General features: G+C 40.4%; 1 protein-coding gene across 3 annotated transcripts in view; it reads left to right on the top strand.

The window, feature by feature from the left end:
* The window catches only part of LOC122561786, a 78,410-nt gene that overhangs the window by 1,724 nt on the left and 53,498 nt on the right, over nt 1-23,188 (top strand). The window contains exons 1-2 of one of the 3 annotated variants that reach the window (XM_043713944.1): nt 12,914-13,382; nt 15,375-15,503. In XM_043713944.1, coding sequence (XP_043569879.1) covers nt 13,263-13,382; nt 15,375-15,503 — 249 coding nt within the window. In that variant the 5' untranslated portion in view covers nt 12,914-13,262. Of the gene's footprint in view, nt 1-12,913; nt 13,383-15,304; nt 15,504-23,188 lie in introns of those variants that run through there. The other 2 variants (XM_043713946.1, XM_043713945.1) reach the window with 2 other exon arrangements.

The raw sequence follows: 23,188 nt of genomic DNA, 5'->3' as shown, positions 1-23,188 counted from the left end.
AGTACAGGAGTTGGGAGGTCATGTTGCAGCTGTACAGGACATTGGCTAGGCCACTGTTTCAATATTGTGTGCAATATCTGGTCTCCTTCCTGTCAGAAAGATGTTGTGAAACTTGAAAGGGTTCAGAAAAGATTTACAAGGATGTTGCTAGGGTTGGAGGATCTGAGCTACAGGGAGAGGCTGAACAGGCTAGGGCTGTTTTCCCTGGAGCATCGGAGGCTGAGGGGTGACCTTATAGAGGTTTATAGAATTATGAGGGGCATGGACAGGATAAATAGACAAACACTTTTCCCTGGGGTCGGGGAGTCCAGAACTAGAGGGCATATGTTTAGGGTGAGAGGGGAAAGATATAAAAGAGACCTAAGGGGCAATGTTTTCACGCATAGGGTGCTACCTGTATGGAATGAGCTGCCAGAGGATGTGGTGGAGGCTGGTACAGTTGCAACATTTAAGAGGCATTTGGATGGGTATATGAATAGGAAGGGTTTGGAGGGATATGGGCCGGATGCTGGCATGTGGGACTAGATTGGGTTGGGCTATCTGGTTTACATGGACGGGTTGGACCGAAGGGTCTGTTTCCATGCTGTACATCTCTATGACTCTAATTGGTGTTTAAACTGATTGTAGGTTGCACATCTTATGGAAGAATATAGATATCATTGTTAGCATGCTTTAATGAAAAGGAATAAAACCTGTATGGAAAAATGAAGGAAAATAACTTATGTAGCGCTTTTCTGTGATCTCAGTGCATGCCAAAGCTCTTTACAGTTAATGAAGTACTTTTGAATTGCAGCTGCTATTTCAATATGGAAAGCTCCTCCAACTGCCCTAAAGCTCTTATGCATTGAATTAAGTTGATTGCTCGTTTAGGGAGAAACTTCCTACTTGTAAAAGGACTAAGAACCCGAGGGCACAGTTTAAAAATCTTTTGCAAAAGAAGCAATTATGAGGTCAGAAGAAATTTTCACACAGCAAATGGTTTGGGTTTGGACTGTACTGCCTTAGTTTGGTGGTGGCAGCTCAATGAGGCATTTAAGATTGTTTCTATGTAAATAATGTCCATAGTAATCAAGAAAAGACAGAAAATTGGCAAAATGTTCAAATACTCTGGTGGAGTTATGATAGGCTAAGTCGCATACTCTGCAACAAAACGATTCTGCTATATATAGACAAAGGCCCTGAAAGCTTTGATGAAGTCAGTGATGATCATTGTATTTTGGTTGAGTTGGATGAGGAAGTTAAGTTGGTTAGGATACATAGAAGATAGGAGAATGAGTAGGCTATTTGACCTTTCAGGTCTGTTAAGTCATTCAATATGATCATGGCTGATCATGTAACTCATTAACTTATTCCTGCCTTCTCCCATACTCTTTGCTGTCTTCAAGATTGATCTGACCAGCACTTTAGTCTTCTGCCTTCCATAAATTTTGACTGATCCTAGAGTCTTTCCACCTGAATTTACATATTTATGTTAATCAATTTTTTAAAAGAAGATTGAGTGCACCCTTAATCAAGAGGCATATGCTAATAAGCTTTAACAAAATAAAAATTAAACTTTTAAAGGAAACTTAACAAATCGCATTAAAATTATATTCCCAGTCATTAACTTACATTCCCATAAGTGATGAGGAACCTCAGTCCCTCTGGTATTTGTTAGTCGTGGAAATGTCCAGCAAACTGGTGAACATCACAGTCATTGTCTGCAGTGCCATCCATGTCTGGATGTGAGCAGGTAGTTGATCCAACTGTGCTCCATCTCAATAGAACAGAAATGACTGAAGTGCATTCATATGTGCGAGATATGCTTACTGGACATTTTTATATTGCCCTTTAACTGTATTTTCAATGCTTTATTAGCTGGGGCCTGTTCGTAACTCCCACAAGTGATTTCTTGCCTTTTGATGTCTTTTCATTTTCTCCAAAATCATTTCTACATCTTGGTTTTCTGAAGTTGTGCTATTTCTCTCTTTAGTTTTTGCCCAATGACAATTTTACGTATAGCTCAGGTAATGATCTAGAGATTTAATTCTTTTGTTCGTGTAGAAGTTGAACATTTCTGAAAATGGATACACATTGAGGAAGCTTTGTAGCTGTTCGCCACAAGCCTTGCACAATAGTTGTCATTCATTCTGTGATTGGAGAATATTTGCTAGATAATCCTGATCATTTGAAGAATTCTGCTCACAACCACTTCAAGATTGTCAGCTGGGTTTGCAGTATGCAAATAGCACGCAACAGTGCATACTGGAAGCTCCACTTATTTTTTTTAAAACATACTTTTATTGAAAAACATATTTTTCAATATTACAACAAATACAAAATACTACAATTCACAACAGTATAAAGAAAGAACACAAAAAATTTTAAAAACCCAAACCACCCTCATGTACAAATGTATAAATATATATAAAAGTACATAAAAACCCAACTAATTACTTAACTAAATAAATAATAACTAACAACAAACTGATAAGTAATAATACAGCTCAGCAAAATAAAACACTAACTCTCGAATATCAAGAACATTAATTTTCACATTCATTCATTTGTTGTTTCCCATCTCTGGATATTGGACTCAAAGCACAATCGTTACAGCTATATAAAACCCCTTATTAATGTGGCAGACAAATGTGTCCAGGTAATCCAAAAAGGGCCGCTATGGGATATGGATCAAGTGCTGGCAAATGGGACTAGATTAATTTAGGATATCTGGTCTGCATTGACAAGTTGGACTGAAGGGTCTATTTCTGTGCTGTATATCTCTATGACTCTACGTCTTATAGAAATTCTCAGTTTTGTGGTGTACCATACTTGTAAGAAAATCCAAGGGGGATATGCTCCCCAATAATCTTGCGCTAACCCAACATGCCCAGGGCATTTTCGGACACCTAACCTAACAAGATATTCTTTTTTGTGCAGAATATGAGGATGTTGAAAAGTTTTTTTTTGTTTATGTGCATCTACAGGAAATACATTGGGCAGGCCGAGAAGAGGAGAAATCTGGTCCTTCTCCACCTTATACCCAAAATCACGTCCATTGCACCTGCCACAGCGCTCCAGTATGTTTGAAGCCTACTACAGGACCAGAGACAATGGGTAAGAGTGCCTATACTAACTTTACACTTGAGGCATGTTGAAGGTACCTCTGGTTTGAGTTTTGACAAATGATCCGAAGTCAAATGGACGCTGTGGAGAATCTTCAAATGTAAAGCATGGATCCTATTGCAAATTGATATCTATCTTGTGTTTTCCCAAATATCTTCCCATGCCTCTGAGAAGACCTCAACGCCTAGCTCTCTCTCCCACACCCTGCAAAGTTGATCAGACTCATCTGGGGGACAGTTCCCCCAGTTGACGATATAAAGTGCTGACAGAAAGTGTGCTTTTAACACTGAGCACCCTCCTCTCTATGTTGGATTTGTAGGGATCAGTCAAAAGTGTAGTCCTTTTTTGAATAAAATCCCTAATGTGAAAAAAATGAAAGTGGTCCCTGTTGGGTGGCTTTTATTTCCACGCTAACTGATCAAAAGATGTCACTGTGTCTCCCTCAAATAAATCACCCTTGCAAGACGCACCCTAGCTGCCCAGTGTTTGAATCCTGAATCCATCATTCCAGATTGAAAACCCGGCATACCCACTATAGGTGTAAGAACAGATGTTTTGCCAATATTGCCTCCCCTCTGCTGAATTGCCCTCCATGCTTTAACAGTATTGATAACTCTGGCAATATTCCTTAACTGTCCTCATTTTGTCCAAAAACAGCAAGCTAGTAATTCGGCACTTTGCCTGAGAGGTTTTGATATCTAATGATATTAAGAGGGTCCCCACAACCCCAATCACTCACATAGGTAAAAAAGCGAGCTTAGTTGGTAATTTTTAATGTCCGGGAGATCCGCTTTCCCCTGTCTGTGAGGTAATTGCAGTTTAGCTAATTTAATAAGGAGCCACTTACAATGCCAAATAAAAGAGCTGAACCAGCTGTTCTCCTGAAATGTTTGATGATTTAAAATCAGAGGGAACATCCATGTAGGATACAACAAACAGGGGAGAATATTCATCTTAATAAGAGCTATCTGACCTAACCACGAGACCGGAAGCACCTCCCATCTTTGAAGGTCTCGTTTGATTTTTGTTGAATAATTGAACAAAATTAGCTTTAAACAACGATGAAGAACTGGAGTGATTAATATGCCCAATACACAAATCCCCCCACCCCGTGACCTCTTAAATGGGAATTAGTATTCGCCCTCAACACCTAGCACCTTCATAAGACCACCCATAGGTGTAGCCTCTGATTTTGCAAAATTAATCTTGTACCCCAAAAATGTGCTAAACAAAATGATGCATTGTATCAGGCAAGGCATCGAAACTGCTTGATTTGACAAAAAAAATGAAGACATCGTCTGCGTACGACAAAATATTCTGTTATTTTGACCCCACATGTGGAGCCGATATGTTAGGATCCCTATGAATGGCCTCTGCCAAGGGTTCAATTACCAATGTAAAAAGCAATTGCGAAAGGAGACAGATAACTAAAATTGTTTGATCGTACCCCCTTGGTGGTGACTGCAGCAAGATGGTCACATCGAGAACCTTTACCCATCTTATAAAGGCTTTGCCCAAGCCAAACAGCTCGAGAGCATAATAAAGGTACAGCTATTCAACTCTGTCAAATGCCTTCTCTGCATCCAGAGAATTCCCCAGTCCCTGTATTGACTGTTGTTGACACGCTTGAATTACATTTAGCAGCCCCCTAACATTGGGGGATCTGTGGCCCTTTATGAAACCAGTCTAATTCTCTTTAACAATAGAAGGTAACACAGTTTCCAGCCTTAGTGCAAGCGTCTTAGAGAGGATTTTTAAAGTCAGCACTTAAGAATGAAATGAGCCTATAAGAAACATAGTCCTCTGGGGCCTTCGCTTATTTAAGAATAAGTGTAATATTGGCCTCTCTTACAGGTGGTAGGAGACGATCATGACTGTATGAGTCATTGAACATGTTGAGCATTAGGCCTGACAATATGCTTTTAAATTCATTATAGAATTCACTGGAAAGTCCATCAAGACCGTGTGCCTTTCCACTCAGAAGCTGCTTCACAGCCTACTGCACCTCTGGCTTTGATAAGGGGGCATTGAGGAAACATTCTTGGGGGGGTCACACCTGGGAGCTTCAGATCCTTGAAAAAGGACTCCATCTTGACGAGCCCCTCCTCACAACCCTCAGATTGGCATAATTCAGAGTAAACTCTCTGGAATGCCGCATTAATGTTTTGGAGTCACATGTTAGGTTCCCAGACCCTTCCCTAATCGATGTGATGGCTTGAGGGGCACTTTTTTTTTCCTTGGCAAGATACACTTTGTATTTGCCTGGTTTGTCACCATGCTCATACAACCTTTTGTTTTGCAAAAGTAAGCTCCTTCTTTGCTGTCTGTTTGAGCATGGAATTCAATGCAGACTGCAGCGCCATAATGCTCTACAGCTTGGCCAACGAGGGTCTGTCAAAATAACCTTGGCAACCTTCAATCGTGCTTCAAGGAGATGTTGCTTTTTGCCGCTCCCTATTGGTAGAGTAGGAGATAACTAACTCCCTCGGATAGACTTTGGCAGTTTCCCAAAGGACGGACGGGCTACTAGCCAAGCCTGAATTAACGTCGAGGAAAGCCTTAAAATTCCTTAGAAGTACTCCACAAACTTATTGTCCTTGACGATAAAGGGATCCATTCACCAGGCCCTCGGGGCTCACTATAGCATTCTTAATCTTAACCAACAGGTACACTGGAGTGTGATCGGAGATAGTAATATTACCAATCGTACAAGATACCACCAAGTCCAGGGTTGTCACGGGGATCAGAAAAAAAAATCAATCCTGGTGACATCTGTCTGAATTGGAAAAACGTAAAATCCCTGCCTGTAGGGTGGAGACTCCTACAGAAGTCCACCAACCCTAACTCCACACAGATCCACTAATTGTTTTGTTTGTACAGAAGTATTGGGGGGGGCCTTTGGGTAACCTGTCTACAGTGGGATCCATAAGACAATCAAAATCTCCCTCTATATAATGATATGCCGGGACTCAAGACTGATCAATTTAGAGAAAGCGCCACCAGAAATTTGAGGGTATGGGTAGGAGGGCAATAAAAATTTAAAACACCATATTCTTCCCCATTTATCAGAGCTTTGAAGATTACAAACCTTCTGTGTGTGTCTTTAACACACTCTAGTAACTTAAATGGGAGATTCCTCCAAACCAATATAGCCACTCCCCTACTTCTGGTATTAAAACATGAAAAGTAAACCCAATCAAAGGCATTCTGCTGTAGTTTCAAATGCTTCCTATCGTCCCGCAAGTACATCTCTTGTAATAAGGCAATATCCACCTTTTACTTTCTAAGGCTCAAAAGTACCTTCTTCCTCTTAATTGCTGAGTGACCCCCCTTAATTTTCCAGAGTACATCATTTAAATGAGTCATTAGCCATAACCTTCTGCAGTAACATTTAGAGTACAGAGAGGAGGAATTCGAATTACAAATTGCCAAGCCTTAGTGTTGCAAGGACCATCGAACATAAAAAAACTACATAAACTAAAGCCACTACAGTTAACAAACCTACAAAGCTATCAAAGATTGTCTACAACAAAAACCAAAAACACGCCAACAGGAGAACTCTCCCCTGCCCATAGGGGACATATACATATTCCAAAACCCAACTTTCCATCCCGCTGCCAATACTGCAGCCCAGGGTATAAACTGTCCGCGATTAGGCATCTAGCCATCCCAACCATTTTCTCTCCTAGCTAGAGCCGCACCACAGACACAAGCAGTAAAAAAAGGAAAATATACCATGGAATAACAATGTGAACAGAAATTTTGAAAAAAATAGATAAGTACCCCACCCATCCTCTGGTATAAGTTAACTTAGAAATTGAAAGTACACATCCCAAGCATAATTTAGACCAGAGTAGTACCAATTTTTTTTTAAAAAAAAAGGAAAAGAAAGCCCCCATCGGACTTACACATTTTTTAAAAGAAAAAATTCTAAACATACCCAAACAACACTACTATTTATACATACTAAATTGTTCAGATTAGACTAATTTGTCCATAAGGTCTCTTGCTTTCTCCATGTCAGAGATGTACAAATCCATCTAAGGTGTTCCAAAGCATCACTAGATACCTCTGTGTACTGGGTCCCAAGCTCCCTCAGTCCTTTCTTGATGCCATCATAGGATTTTCTTTTCCGAATCACCACCTCAGAACAATCCTGGACGAATATGATCTTGGAGCCCTCGTAAACTAGGGCCTTTGAATCCTTCCCCTGGATTCTAGAAGCTTCCATGATTCTCTCTTTATCTGGATAGTGATGAACTTGCACCAAGATAGGTCACGGACAATGGTCCAGACCTGACTTCCGCGCCATGACCCGGAGAGCCCTCTCAATCTTCAAACCTCTCATTCTAGCCTCCAAGTTAAGGAATTTCGGCAACCAGTCCTCAATAAATTCCATTGGTCGCTCACATTCCTTACCCTCTGGCAGACTGATCCCAAGATTTTTTTTTTCTCTCCTGCCCCTGTTCTCAAGGTCATCAACTTGATCAAGCAATTTACGGACCTGTGTCTCCAGGGCCCTGATCCTATCTTTGGAGGAATCTGTATCAGCTTTACCACTGACTCTGCGTTCTACCTCATACATCCTTTTCTCAAGGTCTTTCAACTGCTGTTCATTCTTCTGCAGCATGATATGGATCGGGGCCAGCTTCACCTCTATATGCTTTCCCAATATCTTGAGATATTTCGCAAGCTCCTTTACCAGAACCTGGTAGGAAATAGAGTCAGTATTGTGCAGGCTGGGCCATTGGCCTAGCCTCAGACATACCACCTCCCTCCTTCGGCATCCCTGAACGGCGAAAACTGAGGCAAGTTGCTCTGACAGTTTCCTGGGACTCCACGACCTTTCCAGAGTTCTAGGATATCGTGGTGGTCTGGGGTAAAACTTTGTCCTGCTTGCGATGCAGTGCGATCTTTCTATATCATCGCCATCTTGGATCCTCTGGAAACTCCATCTCTTCATGCATAACACTCTGCTCTTTGCAGTGAGAAAGAACATACATCACACAGCACCAGTTTCAACTGATCAAAATGGGTGACCATGGGAACCAAGATGGTGGCAAGCTTGGCAGCGCAAGCGGGACGAACTTCTAACCTGCCCAGACTGGGCCATTGTGATATCCTGGGACCTTGGAAAGGTCGTGGAGTGCCAAGAAATTGTGGAAAATCAACTTACCTGCATTTTCACCGTCCAGAAATGCCGAAGAAGGGAGGAGGAGCATCCGATTTCAGGTCAGCGGCCCAGTCTGCAGGACCCTTGGACTTTATTACCTACCAGGCCCTGGTGAAGGATCTCAGGAAATCTCGCAAGATGTTGGGTAAGCAGATAGAGGAGAAGCAGACCCTGATCTCTATCATGCTGCAGAAGCATGAACAGCAGCTGGGAGACCTGGAAAAAAGGACAGATGAGGTTGAACATAGAGTCACAGTGGTGGAAGCTGATACCTGTTCCTCCAAGGATAAATTATGCAGGCTTGAAATTTACGTGACCCAAGTGGATGATCTTGAACAGGGGCAGGAGAAAAAAATACTCCGATCATCGGTCTGCCAGAGGGTAAGGAAGATGAGCGGCTGGAAGAATTTATTGAGGACTGGTTGCTGAAATTCCTTGCCTTTGTAGTGTGGACTGAGAGAGCTCATGGGTCATGGCACAGAGGTCAAGTCTGGGTCAACGTCCTCTCTTGGTGTGATTTCATCATTTATAATGTTAAGGAGAGAATTGTGGAAGCTCCCACAATCCAGGGGAAGGATCAGAAGGCCTTAATGTACAAGGGCTCTAAGATCACGTTCTTCCAGGACTTCTCAGCGACGGTGATCCAGAAAAGAAAATCCTAGGACAGTGTTAAGAAAAGACTGAGGGAGCTTGGGATCCAGTACTGAGGTATCCGGCAGTGCTCCGGTTCACCTTAGATGGATCCGTACACCCCTTTAACATGTCAGAGAAGGCAAGAGACTTTGTGGACAAATTAACTTAATCTGAATAATTCAATATGTACAAATAGTGGTGTTGTTTAGGTATGTCTTTTTTGTTTTTTTTTCTTTAAAAAAGAACAGAGGAAGTCTGGTTAGGGCTTTCATTCCTTTTTTTTTTGTTGGTAATAATCTGGTTTAAACCAATGTTTGGCAGTGGTTGAGATGTGTACTTTCAATTTCTAAGTTAAGTTATACCAAAGGATGGGTGGGGTATTTACCCCTTTTTTTTGTTGTGTTTTAAAAAGTTCTTTATTCACATTGCTATTCCATGGCGTATTTTCTTTTCTGCTTGTGTTTGCTAGGAGGAGGGAAAATGGTTGGGTGGCTAGATGCCTACTTATGGATAGTTTATACCCAGTTCAGGTATTTAAATGCCCGGGCTGCAGTCTTGGCAGCGGGATGGGAAATTGGGTTTTTGGATGGGTAGTTGAGTTCCCCTATTCAGTGACATTGGTGCTTCATATGTTGGTTTTTTTTTGGTTTTGTTGTACATAATCTTTGATAGGTTTGTTAACTGTAGTGGTTTTAGTTTATGTAGTTTGGATCATGTGATACTAAGGCTTGGCGATTTGTGGTTAGAGTTCCTCCGCCCTGGAACTTAAATTTTACTGCAGATGATGATAGCTAATGACTTGATTAAATTGTGTTCCTCTCGGACTCACTCACCAATTAAAAGGAAGAAGGTACTTTTGAGTCTTAGAAAGGAGAAGGTGAATATTGCTCTGTTACACAAGACACTTGGATGATGGGGAGCAATTGAAACTACAGCAGAATGCTTTGAACGGGTTTACTTTTCATCTTTTAATACCAGAAAAAGGGGGATGGCTCTATTGGTTCAGAGGAATCTCCCATTTAAGTTACTAAACTGGGAAGAATATGGTGTTTTAAATATTTATTGCTCTCTGGCCCATTTCCCCCCCCAATCTTTGGTAGATGCGTTTTCTAAACTGATCAGTCTCTTGTCCTGGTAAATCATTATAGGGGGAGATTTTAACTCTGTCACGGATCCCACAGTAGACAGGTTGCCCCCCCCCCCCCAAATCCTTTGTACAAACTAAATATTTAGTGGATCTGTGTGGAATTAGGGTTGGTGTACGTCTGGAGGCGTCTCCACTCAACAGGCAGGAATTTTACGTTTTTTCCAATCCACACGATGCCACACCAGGATTGTTTTTTTTTCTGACCCCCGTGGCAATCCTGGACTTGGTGGCATCTTGTATGATTGGTAATATTACTATCGCTGATCATGCTCCAATTTTCCTGCTGATTAAGATTAAGGATGTTACAATGGGTTTGAGGCATTGGTGAATGGATCCCTTTATCCTCAAGGATAATAAGTTTGTGAAGTACTTCTCTCGGGAATTTCTGGCGTTCCTAGACATTAACTCCGGCTTGGTTAGTAGCCCATCCATCCTTTGGGAAACTGCCAAAGCCGATGCCAGGGGGTTAGTTATTTCCCAATCTGCCAGTAGGAAGAGGCAGAAGGGTGAGCAGCAACATTGCCTTGAAGCACGCTTACTTTGACAGGCCCTCATTGGTCAAGCTACAGAGGATTATGGTGCTGTGGTCTGCATTGAATTCCATGCTCTCTCAGATGGCAAAGAAGGAGCTTACTTTTGCAAAGCAAAGGTTATATGAGCATGGTGACAGACCAGGCAAATACTTAGCATATCTTTCCAGAAAAAGGAGTGCCCCTCAAGCCATTATGGCGATTAGGGAAAGGTCTGGGAACCTAACATGCGATTCCAGAAAGATTATTGTGGCATTCCAGAGATTTTGCTGTTATACCAGTCTGAGGGTTGTGAGGAAGGGTGGGCCAAAATAGAGTATTTTTTCATGGATCTGGGGTTACGCCTGGGAGCCCCCAAACAAGAGTCTTTTCTCAATGCTCCCTTAACAGAGCAAGAGGTACAGGAAGTTGTTAAGCTGCTTCAGAGTGGAAACATGCCTGGTCCTGATGGATTTCCCAGTGAATTCTATAAGGAATTTATAAACATATTGTCAGACCCAATGCTCAACATGTTTAATGATTCATATAGCCATGATTGTCTCCTGCCATCTCTGAGCCAATATTTCGCTTATTCTTAGGGAAGGCCCATTTCACTCTTAAATTTGGACTTAAATCCTCTCTAAGACTCTTGTTAAGGCTGGAGTCTGTGTTACCTTCTACTGTTAGAGGACCAGACTAGCTTCATAAAGGGCTGCAGATCCTCCAATAATGTTAGGAGGCTGCTTAATGTAATTCAAGCATGTCAACAACAGTCAGTGCAGGGATTGGTGATTTCTCTCGATGCAGAGAAGCCATTTGTTGAGTTGAGTGGCCATACCTTTTCTATACTCCGAAACGATTTGGCTTGGGCGAAGCCTTAATAAGATGAGTAAAGGTTCTCTATGGTGGCCCTCTCGCTGCGGTCATCAATGGGGTGTGATCAAGCAATTTTAATGTTTTTAGGGGCAGCCAGCAAGGCTGTCCCCTTTCGCCATTGCTTTTTACATTGGTGATTGAACCATTGGCGGAGGCCATTTGTATCGATCCCAATATATCTGCTCCAGAAGTAGGGTCAAAATTACAGAAGATTTTGTTGTACACAGACAATGTCCTTTTTTTTTTGTTGTCAAATTCAGCAGTGTGTTTGGTGTTTTTATGGTGTATAAAATTAATCTTGCAAAATCAGAGGCTATGCCTATGAGTGGTCTTACGAAGGTGCTAGGTGTTGAGGGCAAATATTGATTCCCATTTAAGTGGTCACGGGGAAGGTTTTGTGCGTTTGGGTATATTCATTACTCCTGTTCTGGATCAGTTGTACAAAGCTAATTTTGTTCAATTATTTGACAAAATCAGACAAGACCTTCAAAGATGGGAGGTGCTTCCGGTCTCGTGGTTGGGTTGGATAATGCTTATTAAGGTGAATATTCTCCCTCGTTTGTTGTATCCTATACGGATGCTCCCCCGATCTTAAATCATCAAACATTTCAGGAGACTGAACTGCTGGTTCGGCTCTTTTATTTGACACCGTAAGCGTCCCCTCATTAAATTAGCTAAACTGCAATTGCCTCACAGATTGGGAGGAGTGGATCTCCTGGGCATTAAAAGCTACCATCTAAGCTCGTTGTTATTATCCTATGTGAGTGATTGGGCTTGTAAGGGCCATCTTTCAATATCGTTAGATATCAAAACCTCCCAGGCAAGGTGCCCCCTTACTAACTTGCTGTTTCTGGACAAAATGAGGACAGTTGGGGAATATTGCCATAACTCAATAGTTATAAGTACTGTTAAAGCACGGAGGGCAATTCAGCAGAGGGAAGGCAATGATGGTAAAGCATCTCTTACACCTATATTGGGTATGCTGGGTTTTCTATCGGAGATGATAGATTCAGGATTCAAATATTGTGTCTTGCATGGGTAATTTATTTGAGGGAGACACAATGCTGTACTTTGATCAGTTAGCATGGAAGTACGAGCTAGCTAACAGGTCCTGTTTCATTTTTTTTTCCCAAGTTAAGGATTTTATTCAACAAGAAACTACACTTTTGACTGACCCCTACAAATCTGACAGAGGAGGGTGCTCAGTGCTAAGAATGCATTTTCTGTTAGCACTTTATATCAGCAATTGGGGGGGGGTGCCCCCTCAGATGAGTTCAATCAACTCTGCAGGTGTGGGGGAGAGAGATAGATATTGAGATCTCCTCAGAGGCATGGGAAGATATTTGGGGAAAATGCAAGAAAGATATCAATTTGAAATAGGACCCATGCTCTACAGTTGAAGAAATTCCACAGGGTCCACTTGACTCCGGACTGTTTGTCAAAGTTTAAACCAGGGGTATCTTCAACACATTCCAAGTGCAGGGTTGGTACGGGCACTCTTGCCCTTTTTGTCTCTGGTCCTGTGATAGGCTTCAAACATTCTGGAGCGCTGTGGCATGTGCAATGGAGGAGATTTTGAGTGTAAGAGTGGGGAAGGCCCCAATTTCTCCTCCTCTTGCCCTGCCCAGTGTGTTCCCTGAAGATATGCATAAGAAAAAATCTTTTCAACATCCTCACTTGCACAAGAAAGAATATCTTGCTAGGTTGGGTATCCGAAAACCACTTGGGCCTGTTAGGTTGGCGGTAGATTGTTAAGGACCATATCACGTTGGATTTTCTCAAGTATGGTACACCACAAGAATAAGAATTTCTATAAGACATGGCAGCTCTTTTTGGAATACCTGGACACGGATTTATCTGTCACACTAATAAGGGATTTTATATAACTGAAACAATTATGCTTTACGAGCCCAATATCCAGGGTGGAGCAACTGTGAAAGTGAGTGTCTTGTTTGGCTGAGTTGAGTTATTACTATTGATTAGTTTGTTGGTTATTGTTTATTTAATTTAAATAGTTGGGTTTTCAATATATATTTTTCTGTATATATTTATACATTTATATGAGGACAGGTTGGAGATTTTACATTTTTGTATTCTTTCTTTGTATTGTTTTGAATTGTCCTGTTTTGTATTTGTTGTAATATTAAAATCTATTTTTCAATAAAAGTATATTTTAAAAAACAGGTGACAGGCATTCAATGGTTCATTTCTCAGGACAATGTTCTGACCAGTCATAATCAGTGATAGGTGTTTTTTTTCTTCAATTTTAAATCAAACTGACAGATATCATTTAACAGGATCATCCTCCATGGCAACATCTATTAATCAGAGTTCACATGCCAATGAATCAGGCTTCTCCTGTCATACTGTATAAATGTTGGTACCCCTTTAAATCTGTATTCTTGTGACTTGTCTTCATGTGTACAAGATGAAAAATTTGACAAAATGTGCATTTTTGGCAATAATGGAGATATTCCATCCTTTGACATTCTGCTTCTTTTGGTGACATGTTCCCCATACTGGCTATGTAGAATCTCTTCCTGCCTACGTCCTGCCAAATTGTTGTGGCGCAGAGGGAGACCACTTATCCTATTATGCCTGCACTAGTTATATTAGAATGCCAAGCTCCTGCCTTTATTCATGTTCTTGCACACGATTTCTATCCAAATGATCATCCATTACCTATTGAACGTGCACTCTTATTTGAATCTGCATTCGCCACATTTCTAGGCAGTGCATTCCAACTCTAAATATTTGAAAAAAGTCTGTTATGTGGCACTGGATCAAATTACATTCTGAAAATCTATGTATACCAGCTCTAACCTCATCAACCCTTCTGTTATCATCTTCAAAAAAGGCTCCAAGTTAGTTCAGCACAATTTCCCCTTCATGAACCCACTTTTTTTCCATGTGATTACTAATTCTATCCTGAATAATCTAGTAGTGTCCCCACCACCAAGTTAGACTACTGGTTTGTTAAATGCTGGGAATGTCCTTTACAACCTGCCTCAAACAAAGTTGTATATTTGCAATTTTCTGACCCCCCCCCCCCCCACCAGAGTCCAGGAAAGACTCCCACGACCTTAGCTTGTCCACTTTTCTAGGTGCTGCTCACTGACACCACTTACCTGCTCAAGAATGCAGTTAAGGTTTTATCAAGTCTAGAATGGAGCAGCAATATTGCCTAGTAATTTATGGGGAATTGGACAATACTGACTGCTTTTTGTTTCTGTTGAAATAATAATGACAACTGAATGTGATTCAGCTATTATTTCCTGAGCAATTTCTGGGCAATTTACCTTAATCTGTTATTGCTAAACTCCTTTGCTCAAAAACTGAGAGTTGTGTGATTATTCCCAGTTGCTAGTAATACTAGTAAAGTCAGATCCCAGAATAAAACCCTGGCTTGATAGATAATGGCCTTTTCATCTTGCAGTTAGGTTACCATGGGCATTTCAACACATTGTCCAGGCTGGCATATCAGTGCAAAACCTAGGGAATGCTGCACTTTTGGAGCTGCTGTCTTGTAGGTGGAAGACCACAAGTTTCTACACAAACCATTGCACGGCTTAAAGAACTAATAAGTTATATTGGTGCTCTGACTAATACCAGTTTTTTTTAAAAAAAGCTGTCTAATCATGTGTCTCATTACTGTTTCTAGTCCCTTGCAGTACTCAAACAGGTTTCTGCATTTCCTCACAAAAACTGTCTTTACGCTTTATAAAAATAACTTAATGGCTGTAAAGCAGTTTTGGGACGTGCTAGATTATGAAAGGTGCAATTCCAATGTAAGTCAGTCTTTATCTCCCTTATATTAAGATGTATCTCAATGTCATGATGGTACAAATGTTTCCTTTTCAGCTTTATTCTTCCAATTGAAATGATGTGAAAATAAGCCCTAAAATAAGACAATTAATTTGGATTATCACAGGCAAAGCCAAATGGGCATCTCAGTACTCAGTCCTCCCACGCCACTTTTTCAGACAAAATGATGCACAGAGAAACAGACAGGAGCAACGTGGTCAAGAAGTTTTCCAGTCTCTCTAAACTTTCTAACCTGGTGAGTGTTTAATAGATCTCTTTTTACTCCCAGACACATAGCAAGTGGTTTCCAAGAGAGATATTTTCTCCCTCCAACTTCTTCACTCCTGTCCTGATGATGAATTAGTGTTGAAATATGATTTCATGCATATTGGCAGGCATGCAATATTTTGTTCATGTGGGCATTCTTCATGTGTGAATCTAACAATGAGTCTTGATTATTAGACTGAGTAGGTGTGCCACAGCTGTTTCTCATGACTGTTCATCAAGAATTACAAAATGTTGATGTAGTCAAGAGTGTGGTGCTGGAAAAGTGCAGCAGGTCAGGCAGCATCTGAGGAGCAGGAAAATCGACCATTCGGGCAAAAGCCCTTCATCAGGAATTGGGCTTTTGCCCAAAATGTTGATTTTATTTTTAAAAAATTTTTTTCCCCTGCACCTTGGATGCTGCCTGACCTGCTGTGCTTTTCCAGCACCTCACTCTTGACTCTAATCTCCAGCATCTGCAGTACTCACTTTCACCAAAGTGTTGATGTACTCCATTCTTGTGCCTGAGCTGAACCAGACTGTTTACAATTTTGATCCCATTTTTGATCCTGAAATCAACTACATATCCATGCTATCACTATGCCTATTTTTATTCGTAGACCATCTTTTATAACCAATGAGAATATGCACTGCCCTTCTCTCTATTCACTTCTCCACTGGACTGCAACATAAATGTGGTTGTTATTTTTGGTTTCTGATTGAACTAATGGTATGCTTCTATCAAAGGTTTCTTTTTAATAAATAAAATTAAATAAAATTTTATATAACAAACCTATTCAATTAGGATAAAATGGTTAACCTACTTATTTATGTTTTCATATTAAAACTATTTGTTCCTCAAAGTAATCTGTAGTACACAAACCCATTTGATTAGTTCGTCTTGGTTCTGGAAGACAAAAAGAATAAGATATGTTCAGATGGCTATTTAAAAGGGTAAAAACAATAACTGCAGATGCTGGAAAAGCACAGCAGTTCAGGCAGCATCCGAGGAGCAGGAAAATCGACGTTTTGGGCAAAAGCCCTTCATCAGGAATACAGGCAGAGTGCCTGAATGATGGATATCTCTCCACCATTCAGGCACTCTGCCTATATTCCTGATGAAGGGCTTTTGCCCAAAACGTCGATTTTCCTGCTTCCCGGATGCTGCCTGAAATGCTGTGCTTTTCCAGCGCCACTCTACTCCAGATGGCTATTTGGATTTGGTATATATAGATCTGTATCACTAAACATAGGTAGCTGACTCAGGTTTTGGCTCAGAGCATTCCTAATGAAGGGCTTTTGGCCGAAATGTTGATTCTCCTGCTCATTGGATGCTGCCTGACCTGCTGTGCTTCTCCAGCACTACACTCTCGACTCAGATTTTAGCTGACACAGCTTGCTCAGGAGATATGGTATTGAAGTATTCCAGACATTCTTCAGGAGAGCAATCGGGTTTAAAACTGAGTTCATACCTCTTATTTCTGAAATCTTTTTGTTATCAGCGGAGCAGCTTCTTCTGAAGCAGGCTTTCCCCAACTGAAAACCTAAACAATCTCTCACCCTGCAAAACACTGTCTTCACAGAATAGTCATAAACTTCAGCTGTAACAATAGATACTTTTCCTGAAGTGAGTTCAAGCAAAATATCAGTATTTCCCTAAAGGCATGGTATACATTACATTAAAATGTTTCAGCCCAGTGTTTTGTTTTCCACTGCTGAGTATCTCTGTGATTTCGCTTTCTGAAAAAGTATTCCACGAGCTTCTTTGTCCAACCAATCAAGTCATTAGTATCAATTACTACTACTTTTAAAGGATTGGTGAAATTAGGGACAGCTAACACTGATTCATTGACTAAGATTGTTTTCAGTTTCTCAAAAGATGCCTGGCATTCTCCTGACTATACTATATTTGCTTTCCTTTGGAGCAAATTTGTCTGTGGTGCATCTCTTTGCCAATTCTCACTATTGTATTCGTCCTACACGATCCTTACCACTTGACATGCCTGCACTTTCTAATCCTCCTTGTCACAGTAGTATTGCTTCAACATATTGATGTGACACAGCCACCTATTTTTTCAGCAATATAGGATGTCAGGCAAATAACTTACTGCACCAATTCTTTTGAATGCCCTTGTGGACCACTGAATTGTTTTCAGTGGTTCACCTTGTTAAGGCAATGATACTAACATCTATTCCCTGGTTGAAATATTTGGGATTAAGCATGCATATCTGTCCATTTCTTCATGAAATTATTTGCATTTCTCTAATGTGTACTTGAGCTTACCTTATCTATGAGCGGTTCCTGGGACACATCCATACTTTAATATGGAGGTTTTGCCCTTCTGTCCTAAAACCATTTCTTTTGACTTATTTCAGAGGACATCTTATTACATGTCCATAAACTAATTGGAAAAAAATCAAAAACCCAGTAGACTTATTAGATGGATCGTGACTGGTAAACAACAGGAATTCCATTTCTTTGTCAAATTTTAAATTATAAGAATTAAGCTCTACCAAGACCAGCCTAAATTGTGTAGGAATTAGCGGACTGTGCTCATCAGGTACCCGTTGTTTCTGAATGCGTTGTACAGGTGTTTTTCCTCCGCTTCTGTTAGTTCCTGGGTGCTGTAATCTGTTGTGGCTCGTTTAAATAATGTCCAGATGTAGCTTCGTTTGTGCAAGTTGAGATGATTGTTCCTGTAGTTGAGTATCTGGACATTTTATTTAAACAAACCACAGCACGCTGCACTATCCAGGCCCTAAGCAAAGCAGAGGAAAAACACCAGGAACAACAGGTACCAAATAAGCGTAGTCTGTCATTTCCTACACAACAGACCTAAACAAGAAGACACAACTTGCCCAGAAACTCTAGCTGCCTTGCCATACATTAAAGACATCTCTGAGATGACGACCAGATTACTCCAGACTCTAGGCATCATGGTAGCCCACAAACCTACCATCACACTGAAATAGCTCCTGATGAATTTAAAGGTCCCTGTACCAACAATCAACAGAATGAGCGTCATATACAAAATCAGAGTGTGGTTCTGGAAAAGCACAGTCGGTCAGGCAGCATCTGAGGAGTAGGAGAATTGACATTTTGAGGACCCTCCAACCACGCAGGATTCATTTTTACTCTAATCTCTAGCATTTGCAGTGCTCATTCTCTCCCAGTTGATTATAGCCTTACTGCAAAGCCTCTTCCAAGGATGCTTTCCTGGATCCCCTGTGGTGGGAGGGTCCTCCACATCGATTCTCCTACTGCTCAGATGCAGCCTGACTAGCTGTGCTTTTCCAGCACCACACTCTTCGACTATGATGTCCAGCATCTGCAGTGCTCACTTTCTCCCAGTCATGTACGAAATACCCTACAAGGACTTCAGCAACCATTACATTGGACAGACGGGTAGGAAATTAGCCACCAGGATACATGAGCACCAACATACAAGACATGACCAGCTATCACTCGTATCCATACACCGATGAAGAAGGACACCAATTCGACTGGGAAAATACATACATCCCCGGACAGGCTAAACAAAGACATGCACAGAAATTCCTAGAGACCTGATGTTCAAATTCCTAGAGACCTGAACTCCACTAACAAACGTCGATTTGGATCCCGTTTACCAACCTCTCAGAAAAAGAACTGGAAATGATATCACCCGTCACAACAGACAGACCAAGACAGATAAATAGCAAGTGGGACAGAAAATGAGCACTTCATCAGAGGCTCACTGATGACGTTAACTAGCATGGTGACAAAATGTCCGAGAACAAATCTATCAGCTCAGTGAGCAAACTTACAACCTGATCAACAAATCTTCTCCAAAATCCCATTCATCTTTTTAGTTAACTTTTGAAAATTATATCTGACATATGAATTTCCAAATCATCTCCCTGCTTCAAAAACTTCTTCCTGTTTAATTCTTTGTACCTGAGATTTATTCACAACATACACAGGAGGCATTCCAACGTGTTTCTCTTGTAACAATTAAGTTTGTTTACCTTTTCTGGTTGTTTCACCAGCCTTGGTAAGATCAATATTCTTGAACCTGCTAGACCATTTCCCAAAAGTAAATTCCTTTCAAATGAAATTGTTTGACTACTCCAACTTCTCCAATTATCAAGTCACTCTTTAACCAATTCTTTGCAATGATGCTGGTTTGTAACCTCCATTTTTATCTCCAATTAATATTTATTAACCCATCTTTGTTAATATCAGCAGCCAGCATCAATGACTGGTATTTGCTCCGATGTCTCCTAGTATCTTTATTGGATTATGTCCAAGATTTGAAGCAGAAGGAAATACCACCTTCTACGATAAATATCCTGTGACCTAATTCTACATGTTAGTAATTGGAAAAGAATCTTCATGACTATCCTGAGCCGTCATTCCCCTCTTAGTACATTCTAAGGAAACCGTTTTCTTTGTACTACTGCAGTTTTAATACCTGTATCCTTTCCCAATGCCCCTTTAAAAAAAGGTTTTTTGGGCATTACTACTATTGCAATGGATCTCCTATTTAAGCTGTGAGGGATTTCCATATGACCATCTCCACATCTGTAATTGTCTGTGAGATATCATTGGCATATGCAAGAACTGCTTTTTTGAGCCTGAATACTTGTCTAGATAAGGTTACAAATTTGCTGGAATGCTATTTATGAATTCTTCCATGATCATAATTTCCCTTACATTCTCAAAATCTTTCTGTAGCTTAAATGATCTAACTCACTGGTCACAGTGCATTTTTCCTCTTGCAAATTTGACAAATATCTGATTTAGATTTCTTTCTTGAAATCTTAAAATTTAGTTGATCAGTTTCAGGGTCACGGTCTTAAGCATTGAGTATTGCCTCTTTGACAGTTTCATATCTTGTATATTGTTTTTCTGACAAACTGGCATTGACTGTCTTAGCTGTTCCTGTCAAAACACCCTTAACATTGATGTTCAAGTCTCCTTCGGTGACTTCATCTGTTCAGCAACCTCTGTAAATAAGGCACTATACTTTTTGATGACTCCTTTGGTAAATTTAAACTAATTGTACATTCTTAAGTCATATCCTTTATTGGAATCAGAGTCATCTTGTAAACTACCACCTCCTCCTTTCGTCTTTACTGTAACTTTTCCTTTGGACAACTCGTTCTCTAGTTTCTCTGTCTTTGGAGATCAAGTTTAATTCCTGTCTTTTTCCTCACTTTTCATCTTCCGCTGGTTTTCCTCCCTTCTCATTTAAGTTTCTTTGCTCTGTATCCCTCTCCATTACATTTTCCCTTTATCTACACAGTCCACTAGTCTTGGTTTTTCTTTTAACTTGTTTTTTTTCCATTTCTAACTGCATCTTAGCTAATTTCAGCATTGACACCCCAATTTAGGTTGCCTTTCTTCCAGTTCTGAATGCTGAATAATTACCTGAAGTATTTTATCCTTAAGATCAAGGCTTTTACTTCTACCCTCCTTTTAGCTGCTAACTGTATCTCAGTTCAGCTATGGTCAAAGATTTCAAACAATCCTCTGTTATATCTTCCATTCCAGAAAACTCTTAGCAACACTCACATCCATAGACAAATTTAGTACAGTAAACTTCACGACACCATAGTTGTTCTTCGTCCAGAATCATCATATAGCTTTGTGGATCATATCTGGTTTGTGACTGCTTTTAACAAGGTAGTCTTTTATTGAAACAAAAGCGCACAATGCTGCAGATTTGGTTTTAATAATAAAATAGAAGTATATTAAGAAAAATAAATGAAAATAAAATAGAATAAGCCATACTATTACATTATAATACAAGTGAAAAGATTTCAAAACGTGGTAAAATACAGTCCCACTAATCTCAACTAATCCTTTACAGTACTCACCCCACACTGAATTTCTTTTTCGACCAGATCTATTGGGTTAATTTAACTGTGGCTTCAGTTTCCCATTTTAAGAATATCACAGCCCCTTCCAGATGTTTCCTTACAGCTGAGCTTAGACTTTTTCAGCTTCAAATAAACTTTTCATGATTTTAACCACACTCTTCTGATTTGGAACTTTTTTCAAACTAACTCCTTACATTGAAGCAAGTTATTTGTTAACAGTTCTAAGCAATCTACTTTTGCAGGAGCAACTGTCTTACATATCCAGTTTCAGCTAACACTTCTGCAAATCAAAACAAAAAGGGCATTCTTCAAATGATCTGTATTTTTCTGAAGCAGATTGGGGGAAAAAAAAAGTCCAGATCCATTTCTCTCATGCGCAGCTGATGCTTATGAAAACAAGACCCCATTACTCTCCAGGCACTGTGTTTCATACTGTGTTTTAAAAGTATTATGTTGTGGTGTCAGAGGTGTTTTTAAGATGGCGATATTAAACCATATCTGTACTCCTGTACAAGTGTAAATGACTCTTCAACACTCTTTTGAAGAGGAACAAAGAAGTTATTTGTGGTGTTCTGAGCAATATTTATCCCTGATCAAATGTTATTAAGAGAGATTCTGATCATTATCGCGTTGCAAAGTGTAGAATCATGTTGTGCCTAATGGGTTTTTGTCTTTCCTACATTGTGGAGCTGTTGACAGAAATTTGAATACAGGACTGAATACAGGATCGGTCCTGGGGACTGGAGGATTGGAAATGTGATGCCATTGTTTAAGAAATGGGACAATGGATAACCCATGAAACTACAGACCTGTCAGCTTGATATCAATAGTGGGAAAACTGGTGGAGGTCATAATATAGGCTGAGAGAAATATGTATTTCTGAAAAGTTAATTCTCGACAGTCAACATAGCTTTGTCAAGGGTAGGTCATGTCTGACAAATTAAATTGAGTTCTTTTGAGGTGGCACAGGCTGTGGATGTTGTATATTTAGACTTTTAGAAAGCATTTGATATGGTGCCAATCTGCAGGTTGGTTAGCAAATACGAAATACTTTGGATTGATGGGTCCTTGGTAGAATGGATTACAAATTGGGTAAAAGGTAGGAAACAATAGGTATAGATGGGCATTTCTCAGACTGGAAATGATTTGAAAGTGGTGTTCCCCAGGGATTGATGTTGGGAACTTTGGTTTTTCTGATTTTATATAAATGATTTGGAGATGGGTGTTAAGGGCAAAATCTCTACTTTTACAGATGATACTAAGCTAGGGAGAATAGTGAATTGTGAGGATGATGCTGAGTGACTTAAATGGACATTGACAAGATGGCCAAATAGGCAGATACCTGGCAAATGAATTTCAATGCAGAGAAATAAGGTAATACATTTGATAGAATGTAGACAGACAGGCTCAACGATGCAACTTTGAGGGGCGTACAGAAACAGAGGGACTTTAAGGTTCAATTGCATAATTTTCTGAAGGCAGCCAGGCCAATTGAAACATTTGTTTAAAAGGCTTACAGAATCCTTGGCTTTATAAATCGAGGAGAAAGTGAGGTCTGCAGATGCTGGAGATCAGAGCTGGAAATGTGTTGCTGGAAAAGCGCAGCAGGTCAGGCAGCATCCAGGGAACAGGAGAATCAACGTTTCGGGCATAAGCCCTTCTTCAGGAATGAGGAAAGTTTGTCCAGCAGGCTAAGATAAAAGGTAGGGAGGAGGGACTAGGGGGAGGGGCGTCGGAAATGTGATAGGTGGAAAGAGGCCAAGGTGAGGGTGATAGGTCAGACTGGGGTGGGGGCGGAGAGGTCGGGAAGAA

Source organism: Chiloscyllium plagiosum, chromosome 23, assembly GCF_004010195.1.
Source record: "Chiloscyllium plagiosum isolate BGI_BamShark_2017 chromosome 23, ASM401019v2, whole genome shotgun sequence".
NCBI classification, from domain to species: Eukaryota; Metazoa; Chordata; class Chondrichthyes; order Orectolobiformes; family Hemiscylliidae; genus Chiloscyllium; species Chiloscyllium plagiosum.
The sequence above is the reverse complement of the archived record's forward strand: the minus strand, read 5'-3'. Positions and strand labels throughout refer to the sequence as shown.